At 41.3% G+C, this 22920-nt stretch overlaps 1 protein-coding gene across 1 annotated transcript in view; it reads left to right on the forward strand.

Annotated features, from left to right (window-relative positions):
• Positions 1-22920, forward strand: part of znf131 (zinc finger protein 131) — a gene marked incomplete at its 3' end in the record, with an annotated part of 68713 nt that overhangs the window by 19245 nt on the left and 26548 nt on the right. The window contains exons 5-7 of the mRNA XM_084323173.1: positions 13523-13625; positions 14965-15162; positions 17531-17906. Of these exons, the coding sequence (XP_084179299.1) occupies positions 13523-13625; positions 14965-15162; positions 17531-17906 (677 nt within the window). The remainder of the gene's footprint in view (positions 1-13522; positions 13626-14964; positions 15163-17530; positions 17907-22920) is intronic.

Here is a 22920-nt window from a genome sequence, read left to right on the forward strand (position 1 = left end):
GTTCATATTTAGTCGTTATGACGCTATCAACATATCCATTTGTTAAAGATTATTGTCCGCCATCTTGTGATCCGGCGGAGTGATGTGATGTGATTCGGTTGTGGGCGGGTCCTGGGACCAGCAGCGTGGAGTGTTCCCAATACATATGTGTAAATGGACTGTTTCAGCCAATCAGAATCGAGAAATTTGCATGCCGTTGTATAATTATATAGAAAGTAGGTAAAACAAATAAAAAAAAAAAATTCTTTGCCCTATAGGAAAAAGTTTTCTTCGCCCTATTTTTTATTTTTTTTAAACCTACTTTCTATAGAAGCAGATTGAAAAGTAGCTAAATTTTTTTTTCAATCAATCAATTCGCGTGATTTTTATTTTGTTCCACAATGACTCATGACCCATCAATTACATCATCCAACATTGTTTAAGCAACTAAGACATTCGCCGTGACAGAATCGTTTTCCATTTAGTTGTTATGACGCTATCAACATATCCATTCAGTCCACCCTCACTTAAAACAGCGCACCTCCCAGTTGCTTCTATAGAAATAAAAAATAAAATAAAAAGAAATTGCAATTAATCAATCAATTCGCGCAATTTTTATTTTGTTCCATAATGACTCATTACCCATCAATTACATCATCCAACATTGTTTAAGCAACTAAGACATTCGCCGTGACAGAATCGTTTTCCATTTACCGTACTTTTCGCACTATAAGGGCTGGGCGATATGGCCTAAATATGATATCACGATATTTTCTGACCTTTCGGCGATACACGATACACATCACGATGTTTTTCCTTTTTTCCCCAAACAATTCATTATGAGGCTTACCAAGACAGTATTTGAGTTTGCAAGCGAACATTAAAGACAAAAGACTCATGCATTTAGCATTTTTATATTATATATTAGATTTAGATTATTGGATTCTTAGATTATATATTTAGCATTTTAGCCTTTCGTTTTTTTAGATTATATATTAGATTAGATTTAGATGATTAGATTACATATTGTAACTATTTATTTATTTACATGTATGTATACATTTATTATTTGAACGGCTTAAGGCTATATCTGTACTTGATGTTTGTTGGTTGTGTTGCATACTTGAAATAAACTTCAATCAAATCAAACCCCCCCTCTTAAAAACAAAAACCTGTGTTTAACCTAGCCATCTATAAAACATCATGCTAAAACTGTGAAACAAATGTCCTACTCCCCTAAAGAAAGAAATACATAGTAAACATGACTCAGTTATCCAATAGTGCTGCTGCTTTTTATTTTGTTAAAATATTTTAGTTAATAAGACTAAAAGACTACAATATATATGACTACAAGGTCCAGAAGCCGACTTCATGACGGCTTCCTGTCCTCGCATTCCATTTCCGGTTTTCCGGTTAACGTTACATTTTCAACAACAGATTGCTGCTAATTAAACACTTCATGGAAACGGAGTAACGTTAACGTTATGTCGAGTTCATACGTGTAGTGTAGTATGAACTCGACATAACGTTAACATTACTCTGTGTCCACTGTTGCAGCCACTGTTGCGTCGCAGATGGATGGTACACTCTGTTAGCTCCGTAGCTAATCCGCTCATAGACTAATTTACCGATAGCAGTACCGTTAACGTCGGAGCTTACTCCTGGGTTTCAGGGGGCATCCCTAGCACCGAGCCACCGCCTCTCTGTCTCTGGCTAGGTGTGTGCGCTTGCGTGCGTGTAGATGACGTAATTTGGGCAAGTGTGTGTGTGACTGACTTTTTTTTTCTGCAAGAGGGAGAGGCGAGAGGGAGAGGAAAGCATTTAGCACTGCGCTTGTTAGTCTCATCTCAGCCGCGGCGGCCTCTAACGCGAGGGCAAAACATCACGATATCCACGATACATTTAAAAAGTGTATCGTTAATGAACTGTACCCGATATTTATATAATATCGTCATATCGCCCAGCCCTACTATAAGCCGCACCCGACTATAAGTCGCAGCAGCTAAATTGAATGATGTGTACATATATAAGTCGCACTGGACTATAAGCCGCAGGTGTTTTAATGTTTAATTACCATATGTAAGGGTTCGTGCACAGAGGGGATTGTCACAATACTGTCGGACAAATAACAAGAATTAACTCATTTACAAGTTGTATTAAGTTTAGCAAATAAGGGAACAGATAAATAACATTTCAATGCAGTAAAAAAAGCAATATTTTCGGGTTTGGTCCACATATAAGCCGCACCGTTATATAAGCTGCAGGGTCGAAAAATGGGGGAAAAAGCCGCGGCTTATAGTCCGAAAAGTACAGTAGTCGTTATGAAACAGCGCACCTCCCAGTTGCTTCTATAGAAAAAAAAAAAAAAAAAAATGCAATTAATCAATCAATCAATTCGCGCGATTTTTATTTTGTTCCACAATGACTCATGACCCATCAATTACATCATCCAACATTGTTTAAAGAACTAAGACATTCGCCGTGACAGAATCGGTTTTTATTTAGTCGTTATGACGCTATCAACATATCCATTTGTAAAGATTATTGTCCGCCATCTTGTTTTTTCCTACAAAGTCGCACGGCGGAGTGATAGTCATTCGGTTGTGGGCGGGTCCTGGGACCAAGAGCGTGGGATTATGAAAAATAAATACGTGTAAATTGACTGTTTCAGCCAATCAGAATTGAGAAATTTGCATGCTGTTGTATAATACATCTTATAATTACGTGCCCCCTATTCCTGAACTAAACAAGTAACACGGCGTACAACCTAATTTACACAAAATAATAATTCATACAATATACAAAGAAACAAACAATTGACAGATTAAACAAGAAAAAAAATATCTAACTATTCAGATTCATATTTGATAATGACAAAATATTTATTTTTTTGAATTGACAAATTTACACCCCTTAAAATCGCTATGGAAAGAATTCCACAATTTTACACCAATAACTGAAGGACACATCTGTTTAAGTGTGGTACGTGCAAACAAAATTAAATTTCCTCCTACTAAGTTCACTTTTTAAATGAAAAAGATTTTGTAACTTTTCTGGCAGTATCTTATTTCTTGCCCTAAACATAATTAACACTGTTTGAAACATAACCATGTCTTCAAGTTTAATTATTTTAAATTTAATAAATAATCGGTTTGTGTTCTCGATAATTCACTTTATGTGTGATTCTTACAGCCCTCTTCTGTAGTATATTTAAGCATTATACAACGGCATGCAAATTTCTCGATTCTGATTGGCTGAAACAGTCCATTTGCACGTATGTATAGGGCTCAATCCACGCTCCTGGTCCCAGGACCCGCCCACAACCGAATCACATCACTCCGCCGGATCGCTCCGTCGGGAAAAACGAGATGGCGGACAATAATCTTTAACAAATGGATATGTTGATGGCGTCATAACGATTAAGCGATTCTGTCACGGCAAATGTCTTAGTCCTTTAAACAATATTGGATGATGTAATTGATGGGTCATGAGTCATTGTAGAACAAAAGAAAAATCGTGGATTGATTGATTAATTATTTGCAATTTTATTTTAAATTTCTTCCTTCCCCCTGACTGCAGCGCTCACTCTCACACTGTCCGATGCTGGCGTACCCACCCACCCCCACACACCCCCACACACCCACACACACACACACACACACACACACACACACACATTCACACACACACACACACACACTCCTGTCTGCAACGGCGGGGGAGAGTCAGACTGAGAGAGAAGCAGCTGAGTGCTGCGCTGTTTTAAGTGAGCATGGTCTATTGAATTGATTGATTGGTTGATTGCTAATTTTATTACTGTACGCCTGGTTTCCAACTGGTTAAGTTTAGGCCCTCTAAAGTAGGTTTAAAAAAATAAATAAAAAAATAGGACGAAAACTTTTTTTTTCCTATAGGGCAAAGAATTTTTTTTAATTTGTTTTACCTACTTTCTATAGAAGCATCTAAGAATGAAGTTCTATAGAAAGTAGGTCTGCATACCCTTAACAATTGTGTGTATTGAGCCGTACTGTATTGTACCATTCTGCATCTGGTAATAAAATGTTCAATCAATCATTCCAATAACACAGTGCTTCCCAATCCTCTCCTCGAAGCACCCCAGCCGTTCCATGTATTTGTTAAATTCCACCACCAGCACACCCGATTCAACGTAACAAGCCCTTTATTAGTTGAATCAGGTGTGCTGGTGGTGGAATTTAACAAATACATGGAACGGCTGGGGTGCTTCGAGGAGAGGATTGGGAACCACTGCAATAACACACAGTTGGATGTGTTAGTTTGTTGGATGCGTTGGATGCACTTCCGAGCTGCTTCCACATGAGGCAACTTCTCTCAATCATTCCAATAACACACAGTTGGATGTGTTAGTTGGTTGGATGCACCTCCGAGCTGCTTCCACATGAGGCAACTTGTCTCAATCATTCCAATAACACACAGTTGGATGTGTTAGTTGGTTGGATGCACTTCCGAGCTGCTTCCACATGGAGGCAAATTGTCTTTTTTGTTGTTGTGGGAACTACTTTTTCTGGCGGATGGTTTTTTCAATAAATCTTCGATTAATGTGTGTTTATTGTATAGCAATAAGGTTGGATGAATGTGGCAGTTGTATAAAAGCATTACACCACTTGCAGTCGTGATTTGTGAACAATAAACCATGCCTAGGGGGGTCTAACGACCACCCCTAGGCATGGTTTATTGTTCACAAACCACTCCTGTGCGTGATGTAATTAGGGATGGGTACCTTTCACATTTGAACCGATACCGGTACCGGTACCTGTGAATCGATACCGGTACCCAACGGTACCTTTTTTCGGTACTTTAGTCTCAAGAAATTTAATTTACCTACCTCAGTCGTAAAAAAAAAATTCAAACTTCAAATAACTACAATTTCGACAGTTTTCGGCTTGTCATTGCTCCGACTGCTTTGTTGTTGAATCAAGTCAAATCCTAGGTAAGCATATATTGTGCGTGTGAACGTTGACATGAAAAGAAAAAAGTAAAAAAAAAATGTATTTAATTTATTTTTTATTTTATTTTTGTGCACTACCTATCTTTGTGAGAGTGGCTTCTCAGGGTTCCAGACAACATCATAACATGATGATCCCATAGCAAATTTTGGACATTGAAAACATTGTTCCCCTGCAGGAGATGATGATCAGACTAGACACACAATACATTACACACGCACTCCTCTCACTCACACACAGCGATCAGAGTAAGACACACACATACACACTCCTCTCACTCACACACAGCGATCAGAGTAAGACACACACACATACACACTCCTCTCACTCACACACAGCGATCAGAGTAAGACACACACACATTCACACTCCTCTCTCTCACACACAGCAATCAGAGTAAGACACACACACATTCACACTCCTCTCACTCACACACAGCGATCAGAGTAAGACACACACACATACACAAATTACACAGTACACACCTCTCACTCACACAGCGATCAGAGTAAGACACACACACACAAATTACACAGTACACACACTCCTCTCACTCACACAGCGATCAGAGTAAGACACACACACATACACACATACACACACGGACTCCTCTCACACACAGCAAACAAAAGACCTAGAAGTCTGTCTGATCTGACTCATCCCCCTCTCCCCTTACAGCTGTTCCACGTCACCCTCCTGGTCCTGGACCAAGTTACAGCCCCATCAGCCGCAGTGCTGGGGGCAGATGCTGCTAGTTATTTATCTTTTTTATTATTATTTTTTTAGTTGTTTAAAGTACACTTCCACTTTAATTTGTATTATTTAATTTATTTATCTTGTTATGAGTGATTGCTGTATTGTTCTTCAAATACATTTTCATTTAAAGTGGCTTAAGATCCAAATTCAAATGTTTCATGAGTCATTATTTTAATTTGCTATGGGATCATCATGTTATGAATCTTGATGTTGTTGTTTGGTCCTGACAAGAGTCTCAAAGTCTGGGGTGCTGGTAGACAAGCAACTCTGAGGTCATGCTCAATGTCCAATCTGTTCCTCTGCTCTGTCTTCAGCTGGACCAGAGCTGAGAAGCCACTTTCACAAAGATAGGTAGTTTTAATAAAAAATAAAAATAAAAATTAAAAAAAATTATATCTTTTTTTTTTCTTTTTTTTTTTACATAATTGGTTTTTGATTAGTCGACTAATCGAAAAAATAATCGACAGATTAGTTGACTACCAAATGAGTCATTAGTTGCAGCCCTACAACTAACACATCCAACTGTCTTTCAACTAAGACATCCAACCAACTAACACATCCAACTGTCTTTCAACTAAGACATCCAACCAACTAACACATCCAACTGTCTTTCAACTAAGGCATCCAACCAACTAACACATCCAACTGCCTTTCAACTAAGACATCCAACCAACTAACACATCCAACTGCCTTTCAACTAAGACATCCAACCAACTAACACATCCAACTTTTCTTTAGTTTTTAATTATGAAGTTAGTGGTTGTTATTGGAATGATTGATTGATTGATTGAACATTTTATTACCAGATGCAGAATGGGTACAATACAGTACGGCTCAATACACACAATTGTTAAGGGGATACAGACCTACTTTCTATAGAACTTCATTCTTAGATGCTTCTATAGAAAGTAGGTAAAACAAATTAAAACGTTTTCTTTGCCCTATAGGAAAAAAAAGTTTTCTTCGCCCTATTTTTTTATTTATTTTTTTAAACCTACTTTAGAGGGCCTAAACTTAACCAGTTGGAAACCAAGCGTACAGTAATAAAATTAGCAATCAATCAATCAATCATGCAGGCCATGCTCACTTAGAACAGTGCAGCACTCAGCTGCTTCTACAGTCTGACTCTCCCCCGCCATTGCAGACAGGTGTGTGTGTGTGTGTGTGTGTGTGTGTGTGCGACAGACGGACGGACGGACGGTGTCAGGGGGAAGGAAAAAAAAAATGCAAATCAATCAATCCGCGACAATGATTCATGACCCATAGATTACACAATCCAACATTGTGTAAGAGACTAAGACATTCGCCGTGACAGAATCTGTTTATATTTAGTCGAATATGACGCTATCAACATATCCATTTGTAGAGATTATTGTCCCCGCTTGTCTCCTCCGCTCTCCGCTCCCTCTACAAAGTCGAACGGTGGAGTGATGTGATTCGGTTGTGGGCGGGTCCTGGGACCAGGAGCGTGGATTGTGAAGGATAAATATGTGTAAATGGACTGTTTCAGCCAATCAGAATCGAGAAATTTGCATGCCGTTGTATAAATAATGGTTTTATATTAGTCTCATAAGTATTCCCCCATACTTCAACACAATAACTAAGATAAGGTGAGATGAGTGAACAGTAGAGTGTTCTCATTGCCTCATACTCTTAACACATCCTTTACTTAGTTTATTCATAACAAAAATACTCTTGGACATCTTTTTTTTAACATGTGCTATGTGAGATTTCCATGTTAGTTTATCATCCATAATTACACCAAGAAAACGAAATTAAGTAACTCTTGAAGTTACAAATCCGCTGTGACTTTGTAAACAACAATTATGGAATGACCAATTTCAGAGCAAGAAAGTAGACGCTGGATACAAGTTGAAAGTCAATGGCTTCAGGTTCTCAGTCGATTTATTCAGCAGGGCACCAGCGGTAGAAATACAGCAATATCACAGGATACAAAGAATCTCTCTGACACACAGCTTGTCCTGTCGTGTGTGGGTCCTCTAATGTCAAGATGTGTGGTTTATATGTGTTAAAACCGAATCTAAATGCTGTGATGTGATTTGCTTATCACTACCTGGGTAAACTGGTTTTGGTCTCTGTCTGCGTGAGATTCTAATGGGTGAGGGGGTGTGAGCTCTACTTTCGGTCACCTGCAATACTGGGTGTGTGTGTCATTCATCAGTGTATGTGGTCCACTTAACCAGTCTGTCTGGTTAGTTTAGACCAGTGTTTCTCAAAGTGGGGGGCGCGCCCCCCAGGGGGGGCGCAGAGGCATGACAGGGGGGGCCTTGAGATTTATAAAAAAAAAAAAAAAAAGGAAATTATTCCAGAAAATTATCACTAAAGTGCTATCTGTTGCAGCTGCACTGTTCTCCATGAAAATACCATTTCTCAAAATCTGAAAATCATTATTTAATAAAACACAGAAAAGGATCACCAAGTTACTCTGGATAAAATAAACCTTTACAGACAACATTGAGACAAAGCTTCCTGACACATCTCCATCCAAACTCTTGGAAGAACTCTTTGAAATCTCATCTGATACCACCTAGAGAGCTAGTTTCAGAGTGTGGTGCTGAGTACCAAGTATCTCATCTCATGGCCCACCAAGTATCTCATGATGCAGCAGTTAAGGTGTTGATACCATTCAGCACCACATACAGATCTGTGTGAAGCTGGCTTTTCATCCATGACAGCTCTGAAAACAAAATATAGGGCCAATTTGAAAGGTCACGATATTGGTGTTGTTTCAATCAATTTAAACATGGCCCATTTCATGACTATTTTGTTGGGGCGAGGGGGGGGGGGGGGGGGGCAAAATATTTTGGTCCGCCAAAGGGGGGCCTGACAGAAAAAGTTTGAGAAGCACTGGTTTAGACAATGGTCACTGTGTGTGTGTGTGTGTGTGTGTGTGTGTGTGTGTGTGTGTGTGTGTGTGTGTGTGTGTGTGTGTGTGTGTGTGTGTGTGTGTGTGTGTGTGTGTGTGTGTGTGTGTGTGTGTGTGTGTGTGTGTGTGTGTGTGTGTGTGTGTGTGTGTGAGACATGAAACTAGTGTGTGATTAGGTCAGTCTGTGTGGATTGTGTCTGGGTGGATTAATATTATTTATCTAGCTAGTTTTAACTTAATCTTAACTTGATTGGCCATATTAATTAATTGTTACTTCACTCTCAATATCAACTCCATCTATGGACAATACTATATTTTCATCTCGTTTTCGATTGCCAAAAATCATGAATTTAGTTTTTTTCAGATTCCGTGATAGCTTATTTACATCAAACATTTTTTTCCTTTGTCATTTCATACACAATATATTCAGCTAGTTCCTTTTAAATTATTTCCAGAGCAAAAATAATTGTTATCATCAGCAAACAAGACGAGTAATAGTAATAGTAATAGTTTTGAAACATCACAAATATCATTAATATATCAAAGAAAGAGTTTAGGCCCCAAAACCGAACCTTGTGGTACCCCACATTCAATTTTCATGAGCTCAGATTTGACATCTGCCAACTGTACATATTGTTGCCTATTGTGGAGATAACTACTCAACCAATCAAGAACCATTCCTCTCATACCATATGAACGTAATTTTGAAATTTAAATATTATGATCTAAGGCAGTGGTTCTCAAACTGTGGTACGCGTACCACTAGTGGTACTTGGTGGTACTGCTGGTGGTACTTGAAAACATTTACAAAAAAGCAATTTTTTTTTCTTTTTTTTTTTTGCAGTCAGGCCACTGAACTTAGAAGCAGGCCAGGCCAGTGTTTCTGGTTGCGTCGGCGCGCGATAGTTAGATAACCTAAGTGGGGAACAACCAGGAGATCACTGTGACAGAGAGTAGTGCAGTCTAAACAGTCATAAATCTTTAATCAACTTCAGCCCTGATCATAACCATTTATCTTTTTAGATTTTTTGTAATGTCAGATAAAAAATGAAATACTCCCACTTTTCTGAAAGGAGTTGGTGTTAAATCTGACATTACAAAAAATCCATCAAAATCTGTGTTGCTGCTAATCATTGACACATGCCTAGCCTGTAATAATCCCCCCATAAAAATGTACTTTGCATTTGATATATTGAAAATATTTTACTTTTTGTGTTTTTTTTAACACTTTAACTGCCGGAAGACTCTTTTAGGCGTCCTTCCCCGCCATGCTCAAGTTGCCGAAGACGCCGTAACTCGTCTTTGATATCAATATTTCAAAAATCTGTGATCGGAATCATATTTCATTTCCGGGGCCCTGAGACACAAGTGTGATCTCCTCTCAATCCTCTAGCGGTTCAAGACCGCCATCTGGTGGCCGATCGGCAGATCGAAAAAACGGATGTTACCTTTAACCCGGTAGGACTCACTCCATATGGGGTCCGGGCACTCGCTAGTGTTAGAGAGACTCAGTCTTCACACAGTGACAGCGTGTGAATTATAAACGCCCCCTCGGCCATCCGGTCAACATCAGATTACGTGTAGTAACTTCCAGAAGTCCGTCCAGTTGGATTTTTTTATATCGCGCCGATTGCTATCAAACTGTATTTGATCATCAATATAATGCATTTGGGGCTATAAATCACGTTCTGGAGAAAGCTGCAGAAAGAGATGAAAACATACTTATACTTTAGATCATATTTTAGTATGAATATGTGAATGAAAAAGTTTAACGTTCATACACCCTGAACAATACATATAGGACATTGAATGGGCCCTAATAATGGCAATTTAGCAATAGAATTTCAAAAGTTATAGCCCTGCAAAGAAGGGGAACTTCTACATAGACAAATAGAGCTGGCAACCTATGGTATATCATGAATTTAGCCTTAGGCAATCAAAGTGTTAACAATAATTTGTGATGCCATCACACAAACTGGCATTTAAAGGGTAAACATTCAAAAATGTATTGAATATGTGTTTTCTTTTCTTTTTCACAATAATTTGTGATGCCCATCACAAACACTGGCATTTAAAGGGTAAAAATTCAAAAATGCCTGCACCAGAATGCAGGAAATTAAGTTTTTGTAACAAAATAATTGTGTGTGTGTGTGTGTGTGTGTGTGTGTGTGTGTGCGTGTGCGCGCCAGCCAGACAGACAGTGTCAGGGGGAAGGAAGAAAAGAAATTGCAAATAATCAATCAATCAATCTTTTGTTCCACAATGATTCATGACCCATAGATTACACAATCCAACATTGTGTAAGAGACTAAGACATTCGCCGTGACAGAATCTGTTTATATTTAGTCGTTATGACGCTATCAACATATCCATTTGTAGAGATTCCTGTCTCCTCCGCTCCCTCTACAAAGTCGAACGGCGGAGTGATGTGATTCGGTTGTGGGCGGGTCCTGGGACCAGGAGCGTGGATTGTGAAGGATACGTGTGTGTGTGTGTGTGTGTGTGTGTGTGTGTGTGTGTGTGTGTGTGTGTGTGTGTGTGTGTGTGTGTGTGTGTGTGTGTGTGTGTGTGTGTGTGTGTGTGTGTGTGTGTGTGTGTGTGTGTGTGTGTGTGTGTGTGTGTGTGTGTGTGTGTGTGTGTGTGTGTGTGTGTGTGTGTGTGTGTGTGTGTGTGTGTGTGTGACTGTGTGTGACTGTGTGTGTGTGAGAGAGAGAGAAAATGACGGACAATTGCTTGCTGTGTGAGAGAGAGAGATAGAGAGAGAATTAAGTACATTTCCTGAAATACAGTTGTTCTTAATTTTCTCACTTGCTATGTGAGAATGTTAGTTATTATGTTCTCAATGCCCCTTGCATTGTATGAGTTGTGTGGAAGCGTTTGCTAGTTCGAGTGCTATCCCTTTGTACATTGTGGCTGTGTCTGACTAAAGTTAACAATAAATAATGGTATTAGGAATACATTTGCCTCCTGCGTGAACTGTGCATAGCTGAATAGACTGTATTTTAACGCCGGCCATATGGTGGTTCTTGGAGAGCCAGCTACGTTCTCAGGTGGTACTTGGTGTAAAAAGTTTGAGAACCACTGATCTAAGGTATCAAATGCATTTTTTAAATCAATAAACACCCCTATTTTTAATTTATTTTTATCTGTTGCTGTTGTTATTTCTTCACTAATATTCATTAAGGCAGTTGACCTGTTTTGCCTAAAGCCATACTGGCTTTCGCTCGGCAGTTTGTTATTTTCCACAAAAACATCTAACTTATGCGAAAAGTTTTTCAAGCACTTTCGAGAACTGTTGAGAGTAATGACACCGGTCTATAGTTAGTGAAGCTGTGCTTATCTCCTACTTTGAAAAGTGGGATAACTTTTGCTACCTTCATCCTGTCTGGAAAAATACCTGTCTGAAAAGAAAGATTATTCTTTTACTTTTTTTACTGTATGAAGCACAATCTCAGGGGGCTCATACAGAACCAAGCATTTCACTGTAATGTACATGTAAAGTTACCTTATATGTAGAGGTGTAACGGTACGTGTATTCGTCCCGCGAATTTACGGTACAGCTGTCACGGTGCGGTACATCCAGCCATACGGTGAATACGTCTCAGATGACAAGCGGACAGAATAACAACAGCGCGCATTGACATCTGCACTCGGCTCTCCCCTCCTCCTCTCCTGTTTACTACAGCCTATTTGTCCCTAAAACAAAACCATGATGAATTAATTAAATGTTTAACACAGCAGGGTGATTACAATTTTGCAGTTTTCTTTAGTTTTCTTGTTCGCCCAATAATGTTAACCAAAAGACACGCGCGCGCGCGAACACACACGTCAACCTTTTCCGGCGGACCGCAGAGTCTCACAGCTGATCGAAGAAAAAATAAAAGCACAACATACCACCAGATCATCTGAGCTCCTCTCCAGTTGCTGCTATTAAATCCAAAATATTGATAATCCTCTGCCATTGTTGTGTAACATGTCATCTGTTCTCTAGTCTTCTTCAGTCTCGGCTTCACGTGAAGTTAAATTCTCTCTATAAGTGAAAGTGAAACTAAGTTGTTGTTAAAGGTGCAGTAGGGAATTAATTTACTCGTGGATGCCTGAACACAGAATTACACCAGTATCACTGACTACTACGGCAAGCCTATAGAATATTATTATATTTAATAATAATAATAATTATTATAAATATATAATAATAATTATAAATATTTTTTCCTGTTGTACCGAAATCGTACCAAACCGTGACCTCAATACCGAGGTACGTACCGAACCGTGGCTTCTGTGTACCGTTACACCCCTACTTATATGTGACAAATAAAACAAAACTTGAACGTGCCTTCAAAATAGCTAAAGGTGGTGGTTCTTTGTGTAAAAACTGGTGGTTCAAAATGCATCTTGACGCCCAGCTGCTTCTTAACCCTAAACATCTCCTCAGCTCCTCCCTAACCCTAAACATCTCCCAGCTCCTCCCTAACCCTGAACTCCTCAGCTCCTCCCAGGACCCTCCCTAACTCTAACCCTGAACATCTCCTCAGCTCCTCCCAGCTCCTCCCTAACTCTAACCCTGAACATCTCCTCAGCTCCTCCCAGCTCCTCCCTAACCCTGAACATCTCCTCAGCTCCTCCCTAACCCTAAACATCCCCCAGCTCCTCCCTAACCCTGAACATCTCCTCAGCTCCTCCCAGCTCCTCCCTAACCCTGAACATCTCCTCAGCTCCTCCCAGGACCCTCCCTAACTCTAACCCTGAACATCTCCTCAGCTCCTCCCAGCTCCTCCCTAACTCTAACCCTGAACATCTCCTCAGCTCCTCCCTAACCCTGAACATCTCCTCAGCTCCTCCCAGCTCCTCCCTAACTCTAACCCTGAACATCTCCTCAGCTCCTCCCTAACTCTAACCCTGAACATCTCCTCAGCTCCTCCCAGGCGGAGAGCGGCGAGAACAAAGGCAAGAAGAGGAAGATCGCCGAGACGTCCAACGTCATCACGGAGTCTCTGCTGTCGGTGGAGGGGGAGCAGGTGAGGGGGGGGGGGGGGCGGGAGAGGGGGGGGGAGCAGGTGAGGGGGGGGGGGGGGGGTTATTCCTGCAGAAATGAAATATACTTTGGGGAACGACTTTTGAGATTTGAGATATAATTTATTTTTCAAATCCTGCATTCTAGTGAATTTTCATAGTAACACACTGCACTTCAGACAACCAACAACTGGTGATGGTGTCTAGGTCTTTAAGTGTTAAACAGCTGAGAGAAGTCACTGCTGTTTTGTGTGGTCTTCTTGGATACACACATCTTACCAAGTGTGTATTAACACAATGGGGACGAACAACGGATATATACGTGTTTCGATTCCACCCGTTGTGGACAGAAGCACGGATATATCCGTGGCAAGTTGTTTTGGCTTTTATTCCTTTTTAATAACCTATTCAAGGTCGCCGAGCTGCACTGCAGATGTACCCTACTCTTTGAATTCGCCAAAGTGCAATACCGGCCAGATCCTCTTAGGGGCGCTGTCGCGATAATGCAGTGTGCCCTGTGGCTGAACGGAGCATTCTTTTTTTTTACTTTCAATGGAGTTTTCAGTAGCAGGATTCTGGATGTGCAGCCTGTAGCTTTGATTACGTTTTGGATTGCGGATTTCACTATGCAATAAGGGGATTTATCATCAGCCAATGGACATATCGATCTACCAGATGGCGATCGATAACGGGGAAATGCTCGGGGGGATCCAACCGGCTCATGGTAAGATCTTTTTCACGTAAATTACAGCCCGATCGAGCCTTGTTATGATACGATACGATCGGCCTATGTGGCTACTTAGACGAACACGGTTATTGGTAATCAATGATAAGAAAGTCTGTTTACATTTGCTGGTCCTCTTGAGTGATATTAGACTCATCCCAATGGCCCCGAATGTCTTAACATCCTCACAAACCAACAAAGAACATGATCTATATCAAATTTAAGACAGAAAACTCCACACTGGTATCTGATCGTCAATCACCGGATAACTTTATTTTAACTATATACAAACTGGTGAATGAAATGAGTATAATTTATGGGTGGCTCCCCCCAAAGTATAATTTATGGTTTTTTAAGTTTTTTTTTACTCACTGAGCACTCATTGCCACCAATGCAAATGCAAATGAGTGCTCACTGAGGGAAAAAAAAAAAAACACACACAAATTATACTTGGGGAGCCATTATACTTTGGGGCCCCCCCAAAGTATTAACATGCAGTGGGAATCACTGGGGGGGGGGAGCAGGTGAGGGGGGGGGGCAGGTGAGGGGGTGAGCTTGTGACTCATCGTCACACTGATGACCTTGAGACCTGGCTGAGCGATGCCTTCATCTCCCTTCAGGTGGAGATCGAGGTGGAGGTGGAGGAGTTGGGGATGGAGGAGGAGGAGGAGGAGGAGGGGGAGGAGGTGGTGGACGCGGCCAAGAACACCCAGGCCTCCTCGGACGACTCAGCGCTGGCCCTGCTGGCTGACATCACCAGCAAGTACCAGCAGGGGGCGCCCACGCTCCACGTCATCAAGAAGGAAGGACTCGAGGAGGTAGTTTTTACTGTCCCATCAATACAAATTTGTAATACATTTATTTTACTGCTCTATTATTATTATTATTATTATTATTATTATTATTATTGTTATTGTTATTGTTATTATTATTATTATTATTGTTATTGTTCTTATGTATATTTATTTATTTAAATTGTATTATTATTATATTCATATTTCTATTATTATATTCTTTTACCATTCTGGCCACAAACAGGCTTCTAGCACGCAAACCTCTTAAGCTGCGTTCACACTGCAGGCCTTAGTGCTCAATTCTGATTTATTGCTCCGATATGATTTTATATATATATATATATATATATATTTTTTTTATATATGTTTTTGTAGATTTGTATTGCGTTTTTACTACCGGGCAGTCCGGTAGAGAGAGAGGGGGAGGAAATGGGAGACAGAGCAGGGGAAGACATTCGGCAAAGAACGCCGGGTCCGGGAATCGAACCCGGGTCGGCCGTGCCGCGACGCAGCGCATTACGTGGTTCGCCACTTGGGCGCCTATATATATATTTTATTATTTTTTAATGTGGCGAACATCAGATTCCAGTGTGAACTGGTCATGTTGCTGAACTGACCCGCCTGTGCAGATTAACAATAAGAAGAAGAGGGACCGTAAACATGGAGGACACTGAACTCGCAGTTTATGGTTTAATTTATCGCTTTCTGGCTTCAGGACACACCTGTTTATTATCAAAGCATAATGGTTAGGCATACGATGCCTGGTCATACAGCTCTATATTCACTCATCACTCATGTAGATAAAACAAATAGATTCACAGCCACATCGTTACTAGAGAGCATTGCTAGACGAGTTAACGTCGTGCTGGACGGCAGGTAGACAGGAAGTGAGTCACTGGCTCCAGTTAAATGGAACCTGTTGCTACATCAGGTACACACAAGTATGGTACCTCTTTCTGAAATGAAGGAGAAAAAATAAAACAAACCTTCGTACTGTCTTCTACTATCATGCACTTTTCCACAAAAATAATCTTCCTTACCTGTATTACTACCTACTATACCAATTAGGGATGGGCATTTTTTTTTTTTAATCCAGATTGATTGATTGCATGCTATACTCGAGTGATCGTGTATTAATCGTAATGGGGGGAAAAACAAAAACTAGAAAATATTTTAAAATGTTATTTATTTTGTTCATTCGCTTAGACCTGATGCTGCGTGTGTGTGTTTATACCTTTAAGGCTGGATGCTACATGTGCGTGTAGTTGGCTTTAAGACCTGATGCAACGTTTAGGTCATTTCAGACAGTGTTGCCATTTTCAAGGTATGTGAGTAATGAAAAGCGCTGTGATTCGCTGAAATACATGTGGGGGAATGCTTTGGGATTTTAATTATTATTTTAATTATTTTATTAACACTTTCAGTGCCAGACCCGACATTTCTCGGGTTATCTCGCCAGCGGTTGAGCGCCAGAACCCGAGAAATCTCTGGTTTTCGATCGTTTCCATAATTTTTTCTTTTATTTGATTTTAATATTCTATATCTATACAGTCTCACAGACCTCAGTGTATCATTGGGACTCATTCTGAGACATCAAGATTGTCGGCCGAATCATGCTAGGTGGCAGTATCTTATATTTAGTATTTTATATTTGTTGTTGTTTATAGATATTTTTTTTATAAATGTCAATGCACATTATAGTAAATTAATGATGTTCAAATAAAAGCCCAAGTTGTAATCTATCAAATGGTTTTCATTTCATGTTTCTACCTGCTCCAGAGGCTGAGATATAAAAGGTTTTAGTGAAGATTGACAATTCTGAAAATCTTTCCAAAAGACCCTCAGGTTTTAAGAGATTGTGTAGAATAATTGCATAGGTTTTAATAGGCGTTTTTAGCAGGCGTTTTTAGGTCTAAATGGGTTAAGGAAACCAACAAACGTTTATAATACATGTGAAACATATTTAAATATATTTTTTTTCATAAAAATTATAAATAATTTAAGATCCATTTTTCTCATAGCTGTGAGTAATCGATTAATCGATTACTCACGCCCATCCCTAATACCAATATGTCTTAACTGCTGTGCACTCAAGACTGCAGCACCCAAGCTTCAACACTGTTTGACGAACATTATTACTCAGCTGAGTTGTACCCTTCCTGCTGACCTGTCGTACAGAACTTGTAAGTCGCTTTGGATAAAAGCGTTCAGCTGAATGACTAAATCTGCGACTAAATAACAACACAAAAAACATAATAGGCCCATTACGTTACGCTAAGCCCCCCTGCTGGCAGGTCTAGGAAGTGCTCTTGCTCTTCTGTTGGTCTGACTTCCGTGAGACTTCCGGCGCCTTCGCGTCCTCGTTTTTAAAACCTTCGTCTGTGTCTCCCAGGAGGTGGTGTACCAGGAGGAGACGGTCACGGCCTCCAAGGTCCTGGAGAACGTGGAGGTGGTGGAGGTCCAGATCTCCCAGGTGGACAACACCTTCCGCTGCAACAAGTGCGAGCGCACCTTCAAGCTGTACTACCACCTGAAGCAGCACATGCGGAGCCACGTGGGCCTGCTGGAGAAGCCGCACGCCTGCAGCCACTGCGGCAAGGCCTACACGCGGGAGGGCGCGCTCAAGCAGCACGTCAACACCTTCCACTTCGAGGCCGAGGAGCTCTCGCGGAACCAGCGGCCGCAGAAGAAGGTGCACGTGTGCGACTACTGCGAGAAGCAGTTCGACCACTTCGGCCACTTCAAGGAGCACCTGAGGAAGCACACGGGTGAGGAGGAGGAGGAGGAGGGAGTTAAACCCTGTTGAGGAGGAGGAGTTAAACCCTGTTGAGGAGGAGGACTTAAACCCTGTTGAGATGGAGGAGTTAAACCCTGTTGAGATGGAGGAGTTAAACCCTGTTGAGGAGGAGGAGTTAAACCCTGTTGAGATGGAGGAGTTAAATCAAATCAAATCAAATTTATTTATAGGGCCCAACAACACACGTTAATGTCCCCATGGGCCGTACAGATCTTCTTTAAACAAGTCAAGAAGAAAACATAACAATAAGTCAAGAACAGAACAAGAACACCATAAGGTGCAAACATTTTTAGATGGATGCAAATAAATGAAAGAATGCAAGCACTCCCAGACATACCCCACGCGAAGGTAAGGAAAAACTCACTAAAACCTAACAATAGGGGGAAAAAAAGCTCCACAGGCAGTGTGGAGGAGAGAAACCTTAGAAGGGCCATTCAAGGGGGGATCTCCCTTCTTAAGGCCTCTACATGCTACAGCAAATTCAAAGCAACTTCAACACAACATCGGCGCGATTTCAGCGCGTTTGTTGCAGACAGTCTTGTAGACTGTGTTGCGAGGACGTTGCGTACCTGTGTCCAAAATCTAATCTAAAGACCCGTTGCGTTGGTATTGCGTAGCAGTGATTGGTTGGTAGTGAATGGGGGCGGGGCTGTCTGTCACTTCTAGTGTTTTCCTGGCTCGAGACCAAAAGAAAACTTTCTGACAGGAGCTCGAGACCAAAAGAAAACTTTCTGACAGGAGCTCGATAGCTAGTGTATTGTTTCATTACACTTGTTTAATTGTTTCTTTAAAATGAATCAAATGCAGGAACGTATTGCAGAGGAGGTCCGAAAGTACCAACATTTATATAATAGCGGGTCTAAAGACTACAAGGATAGCATTATGACGATGAATCCGTGGAAGGAGATTGGGGAAACAATGGGGATGGACTGGGTTGATGTGGCGATATAACTATATTACACTATATACAAGAACACAAGTGAAAACAAACATAAACAGGGCTATTATTATACTAACGATGTATGGTTGAGAAGGGAAATCCGTTTGTAATGGCTAGAGTGCGCACCTTCGGCTGCCCAAAGTATTCAGGCGGGCTGGGCGCGCTCGAGCCGCACATCCGGGGTACATTTTGTTGCATCATAGGCTGCGCGTTGATTTTGCAGAAGCATAAAGGTAATGTGTCTGCAACACCGTTGCTTTGTCGATGTTGTGTTGAAGTTGCTTTGAAGTTTCTGTAGCATGCAGAGGCCTTTAGATGTTGGTGATAGTAGTGTTGCAGACGGACAGTTGGTAAGCATGCACTCATGTGTGTAGTGGAACACAGATGAGTGCATGCAATAGCAACTGTACATTTTGAAAAATTAAAGATAGAGCTAATAGCGATAGCAACTGAACATTTAAACCCTGTTGAGGAGGAGGAGTTAAACTCTCTTCAGGAGGAATTGAACTCTCTTCAGGAGGAGGAGTTAAACCCTCTTCTCTTGAGACGGTGGAGTCTACATCCTAGTATTCTCACACACACCACACGGAGAACACCAGGAAGTAGACTCCACACACACACCACACAGAGAACACCAGGAAGTAGACTCCACACACACACCACACGGAGAACACCAATAATTTTTTTATATGAATAATTAAATATCGATATTTCGGGAAATGAGTATTGAAACCGTTTTAAATATTCCGAATCGATATGTATCGATTTTTCGATATTTTTGACAACACTAGTTGTAACGTGGAGTCTACTTCCTGGTGTTCTCCGTGTGGTGTGTGTGGAGTCTACTTCCTGGTGTTCTCCGTGTGGTGTGTGTGTGGAGTCTACTTCCTGGTGTTCTCCGTGTGTGTGGAGTCTACTTCCTGGTGTTCCCCGTGTGTTGTAACGTGGAGTCTACTTCCTGGTGTTCTCCGTGTGGTGTGTGTGTGGAGTCTACTTCCTGGTGTTCTCCGTGTGGTGTGTGTGTGGAGTCTACTTCCTGGTGTTCTCCGTGTGGTGTGTGTGGAGTCTACATCCTGGTGTTCTCCATGTGGTGTGTGTGTGGAGTCTACTTCCTGGTGTTCTCCATGTGGCGTGTGTGGAGTCTACATCCTGGTGTTCTCCGTGTGGTGTGTGTGGAGTCTACTTCCTGGTGTTCCCTGTGTGTTGTAACATGGAGTCTACTTCCTGGTGTTCCCTGTGTGTTGTAACATGGAGTCTACTTCCTGGTGTTCTCTGTGTGGTGTGTGTGTGTGGAGTCTACTTCCTGGTGTTCTCTGTGTGGTGTGTGTGGAGTCTACATCCTGGTGTTCTCTGTGTGGTGTGTGTGGAGTCTACTTCCTGGTGTTCTTCGTATGGTGTGTGGAGTCTACTTCCTGGTGTTCTCCGTCTGGTGTGTGTGTGGAGTCTACTTCCTGGTGTTCTCCGTGTGGTGTGTGTGGAGTCTACTTCCTGGTGTTCTCCGTGTGGTGTGTGGAGTCTACTTCCTGGTGTTCTCTGTGTGGTGTGTGGAGTCTACTTCCTGGTGTTCTCCGTGTGGTGTGTGTGTGGCAGCGTTTCCGTTAGCCGGTAATTACCGGTATTTGACCGGCAAAATCTGTTGAAGTCCGACATATTTAATCTCTCCGGTCTTAATTTAAAAAAAACTGCTCAAAACCCACCTCTTCAACCTGGCCTTCAACCCCTAACTTTCTCACTTTATGTGTTGTGTCCGTCCACTATGTTTGTTGACTTGTTATCTCCCCCCCCCCCCCCCCCCTTATGTAAAGCGACCTTGGGTCCTCTGAAAGGCGCTATATAAAACGAAGTATTATTATTATTATTAATGTCCGGTGAAAATAATTCCCTGAGTCTAAGCACAATTTGATTATTTTAATTGTATTAAAATAGGCTAAAATTAAATAGCCTATGCGATGAACGAAACGATCATTACATTAGTTTCCTCGTTGCTTCTAATAATGACAACGACGTTGTCAGCGAGAGCTTAGTGCTGGGTGTGCAAACTTTTGTGAAGCTGCAGAGCCATAGCAACAGCAGCACAATGCAGTATTCCAGCAGTACTCCAATTCAGCCATTTTCAGCCAATGTTGGGTGGGGGGCGCTGCTGTGCGGTTCCCAGAAAGAGCCAATAACAGCTGAATCAGCGCCATACTCTTTGCAAATAAGTCGTTGCGAGGTGGAGAGAGTCGTCACGCAAACCACGATAATGTTGCCGTCTCTCTGCTTTCTCAGTTCTTCGCTTGATATAATTAATTCAAATGTCCAATATAACGGAATTCGTTAGCTCATAAAAATGTGATTATAACAGACTGCTGTTTAGTGTCGGACCGACTGCCCACATACGCGGTCTATTTTATTTCAAGTCAGCAGCAGCACGGACAGGGACCGAAACTAAAGCCCGCCGCCCGCCAGGGGCGGTCTGTTTTTACCTTTGGCGCATGACACTTAGAGGGCTGCCCGCCGTGTGGCGTGTAGACGTGTAGTTCATAAGCAGGCCCCTAAAAATATTTGTATGCGAACGGTAAAAATCAATTACGCGCACGCTGTGCGAATACAGATTATAGCCTCTCTCGTCTTTTTTTTCCTCCGCTGCGAGATCGTTAAAAAACTACAAGTCCCACATTGCACTCAAGCCAACGGTCCAATCACAGTAGAGTGAAGTGACTGGTTTCATGGGAAATAAAGCAAATGACCAATCAGAAGCTCTAATTTTTCTTGTTTACTTCCTGAAACTCCGCGATCAGGGCTCTCGTTTTCCGAGACACCAACTTATTATAGTCTCTCTTACCAATAGCAATAGATTTTAGAACACCTAGATTTATCGATAGCAATAGTAATATAACGTTAATGCAACAAAACGAATGCCTTGCTTTGTTAATCATAACGTTGATGCAGTAGCGTATGTCGGTGTGTTGGCTGTAACGGACATGACAATAACATAACGTGTACACATTAAAATTGCGATAATCTATTCTAACATTTTCAAATCGATGCAGTTGAATTTCCCCCTTAGGATCGATGCATTGTTACACCCCTACACCAAAGTCACTGGCCCACTGTGTATCTGTGTGTATAATAACTTGGCTAGCGTTATCAACAGCAGAGGTGGGCAATGGGTCCAGCTGCAGCACCGGAGTGCAAGCGATGTGATGTAATTGGCAGACTCTACTGTCAATCAATGGTCTACCTGACACGCAAACTCAAACAATGTTTCTGTACTGGAGGTGTGATTGATTGATTGATTGAAAACTTTATTAACAGATTGCAGAATGGGTACAATACAGTACAGCTCAATACACACAATTGTTAAGGGGATGCAGACCAGAGAAAGACTTTTGTCTTGTTTACATCAGGGTCCCCCATTTCAATTAATCAGGAAAGTGTACAGTAGGAAAGTGTACAGTATTTCAATAGGCAACCCTGAAAGGATTATTTTTCTAGAAGAGCAACACAGCCAAAACAGACAGTGGAGCTGTTTGCAGATAGCAAGCATTTTGACTTATTGCGTGGTGGCGATGTCTCGCAGATAATACAACTACAAGTATGATTATATAATATATATTTTATTTAAAAAAAAATTGTATATATAAAATATATATTGGCAGGTAAGAAATATGCTTGGCGGGTAGACTCTTCCCATCTACCCGCCACTGGCCGGTGAGTCAAAAAGTTAATTTCGCTCCCTGAGCACGGAGTATCGAGGGACTTATTTTATTTGGAATATATTAATGACTGTATACGCAAAAGTAGCCTAGTTTTAAGTAATACTATTATAAATCTACATGCCTTGAGGATGACATTCTTTATATAGCCTGCCTATCAATTGTTTTAAAGCTCAATAAACTATGACCGGAATGAATCTCATTTGTCCGGTAGATTGAAATCTTGCAGGTCACGGAGACCGGCAACAATTTTTTCTAACGGAAACCCTGGTGTGTGGAGTCTACTTCCTGGTGTTCTCCGTGTGGTGTGTGTGGAGTCTACTTCCTGGTGTTCTCCGTGTAGTGTG

Source organism: Notolepis coatsorum (genome assembly GCF_963971535.1).
Source record: "Notolepis coatsorum genome assembly, chromosome: 10".
Taxonomy (NCBI): Eukaryota; Metazoa; Chordata; class Actinopteri; order Aulopiformes; family Paralepididae; genus Notolepis; species Notolepis coatsorum.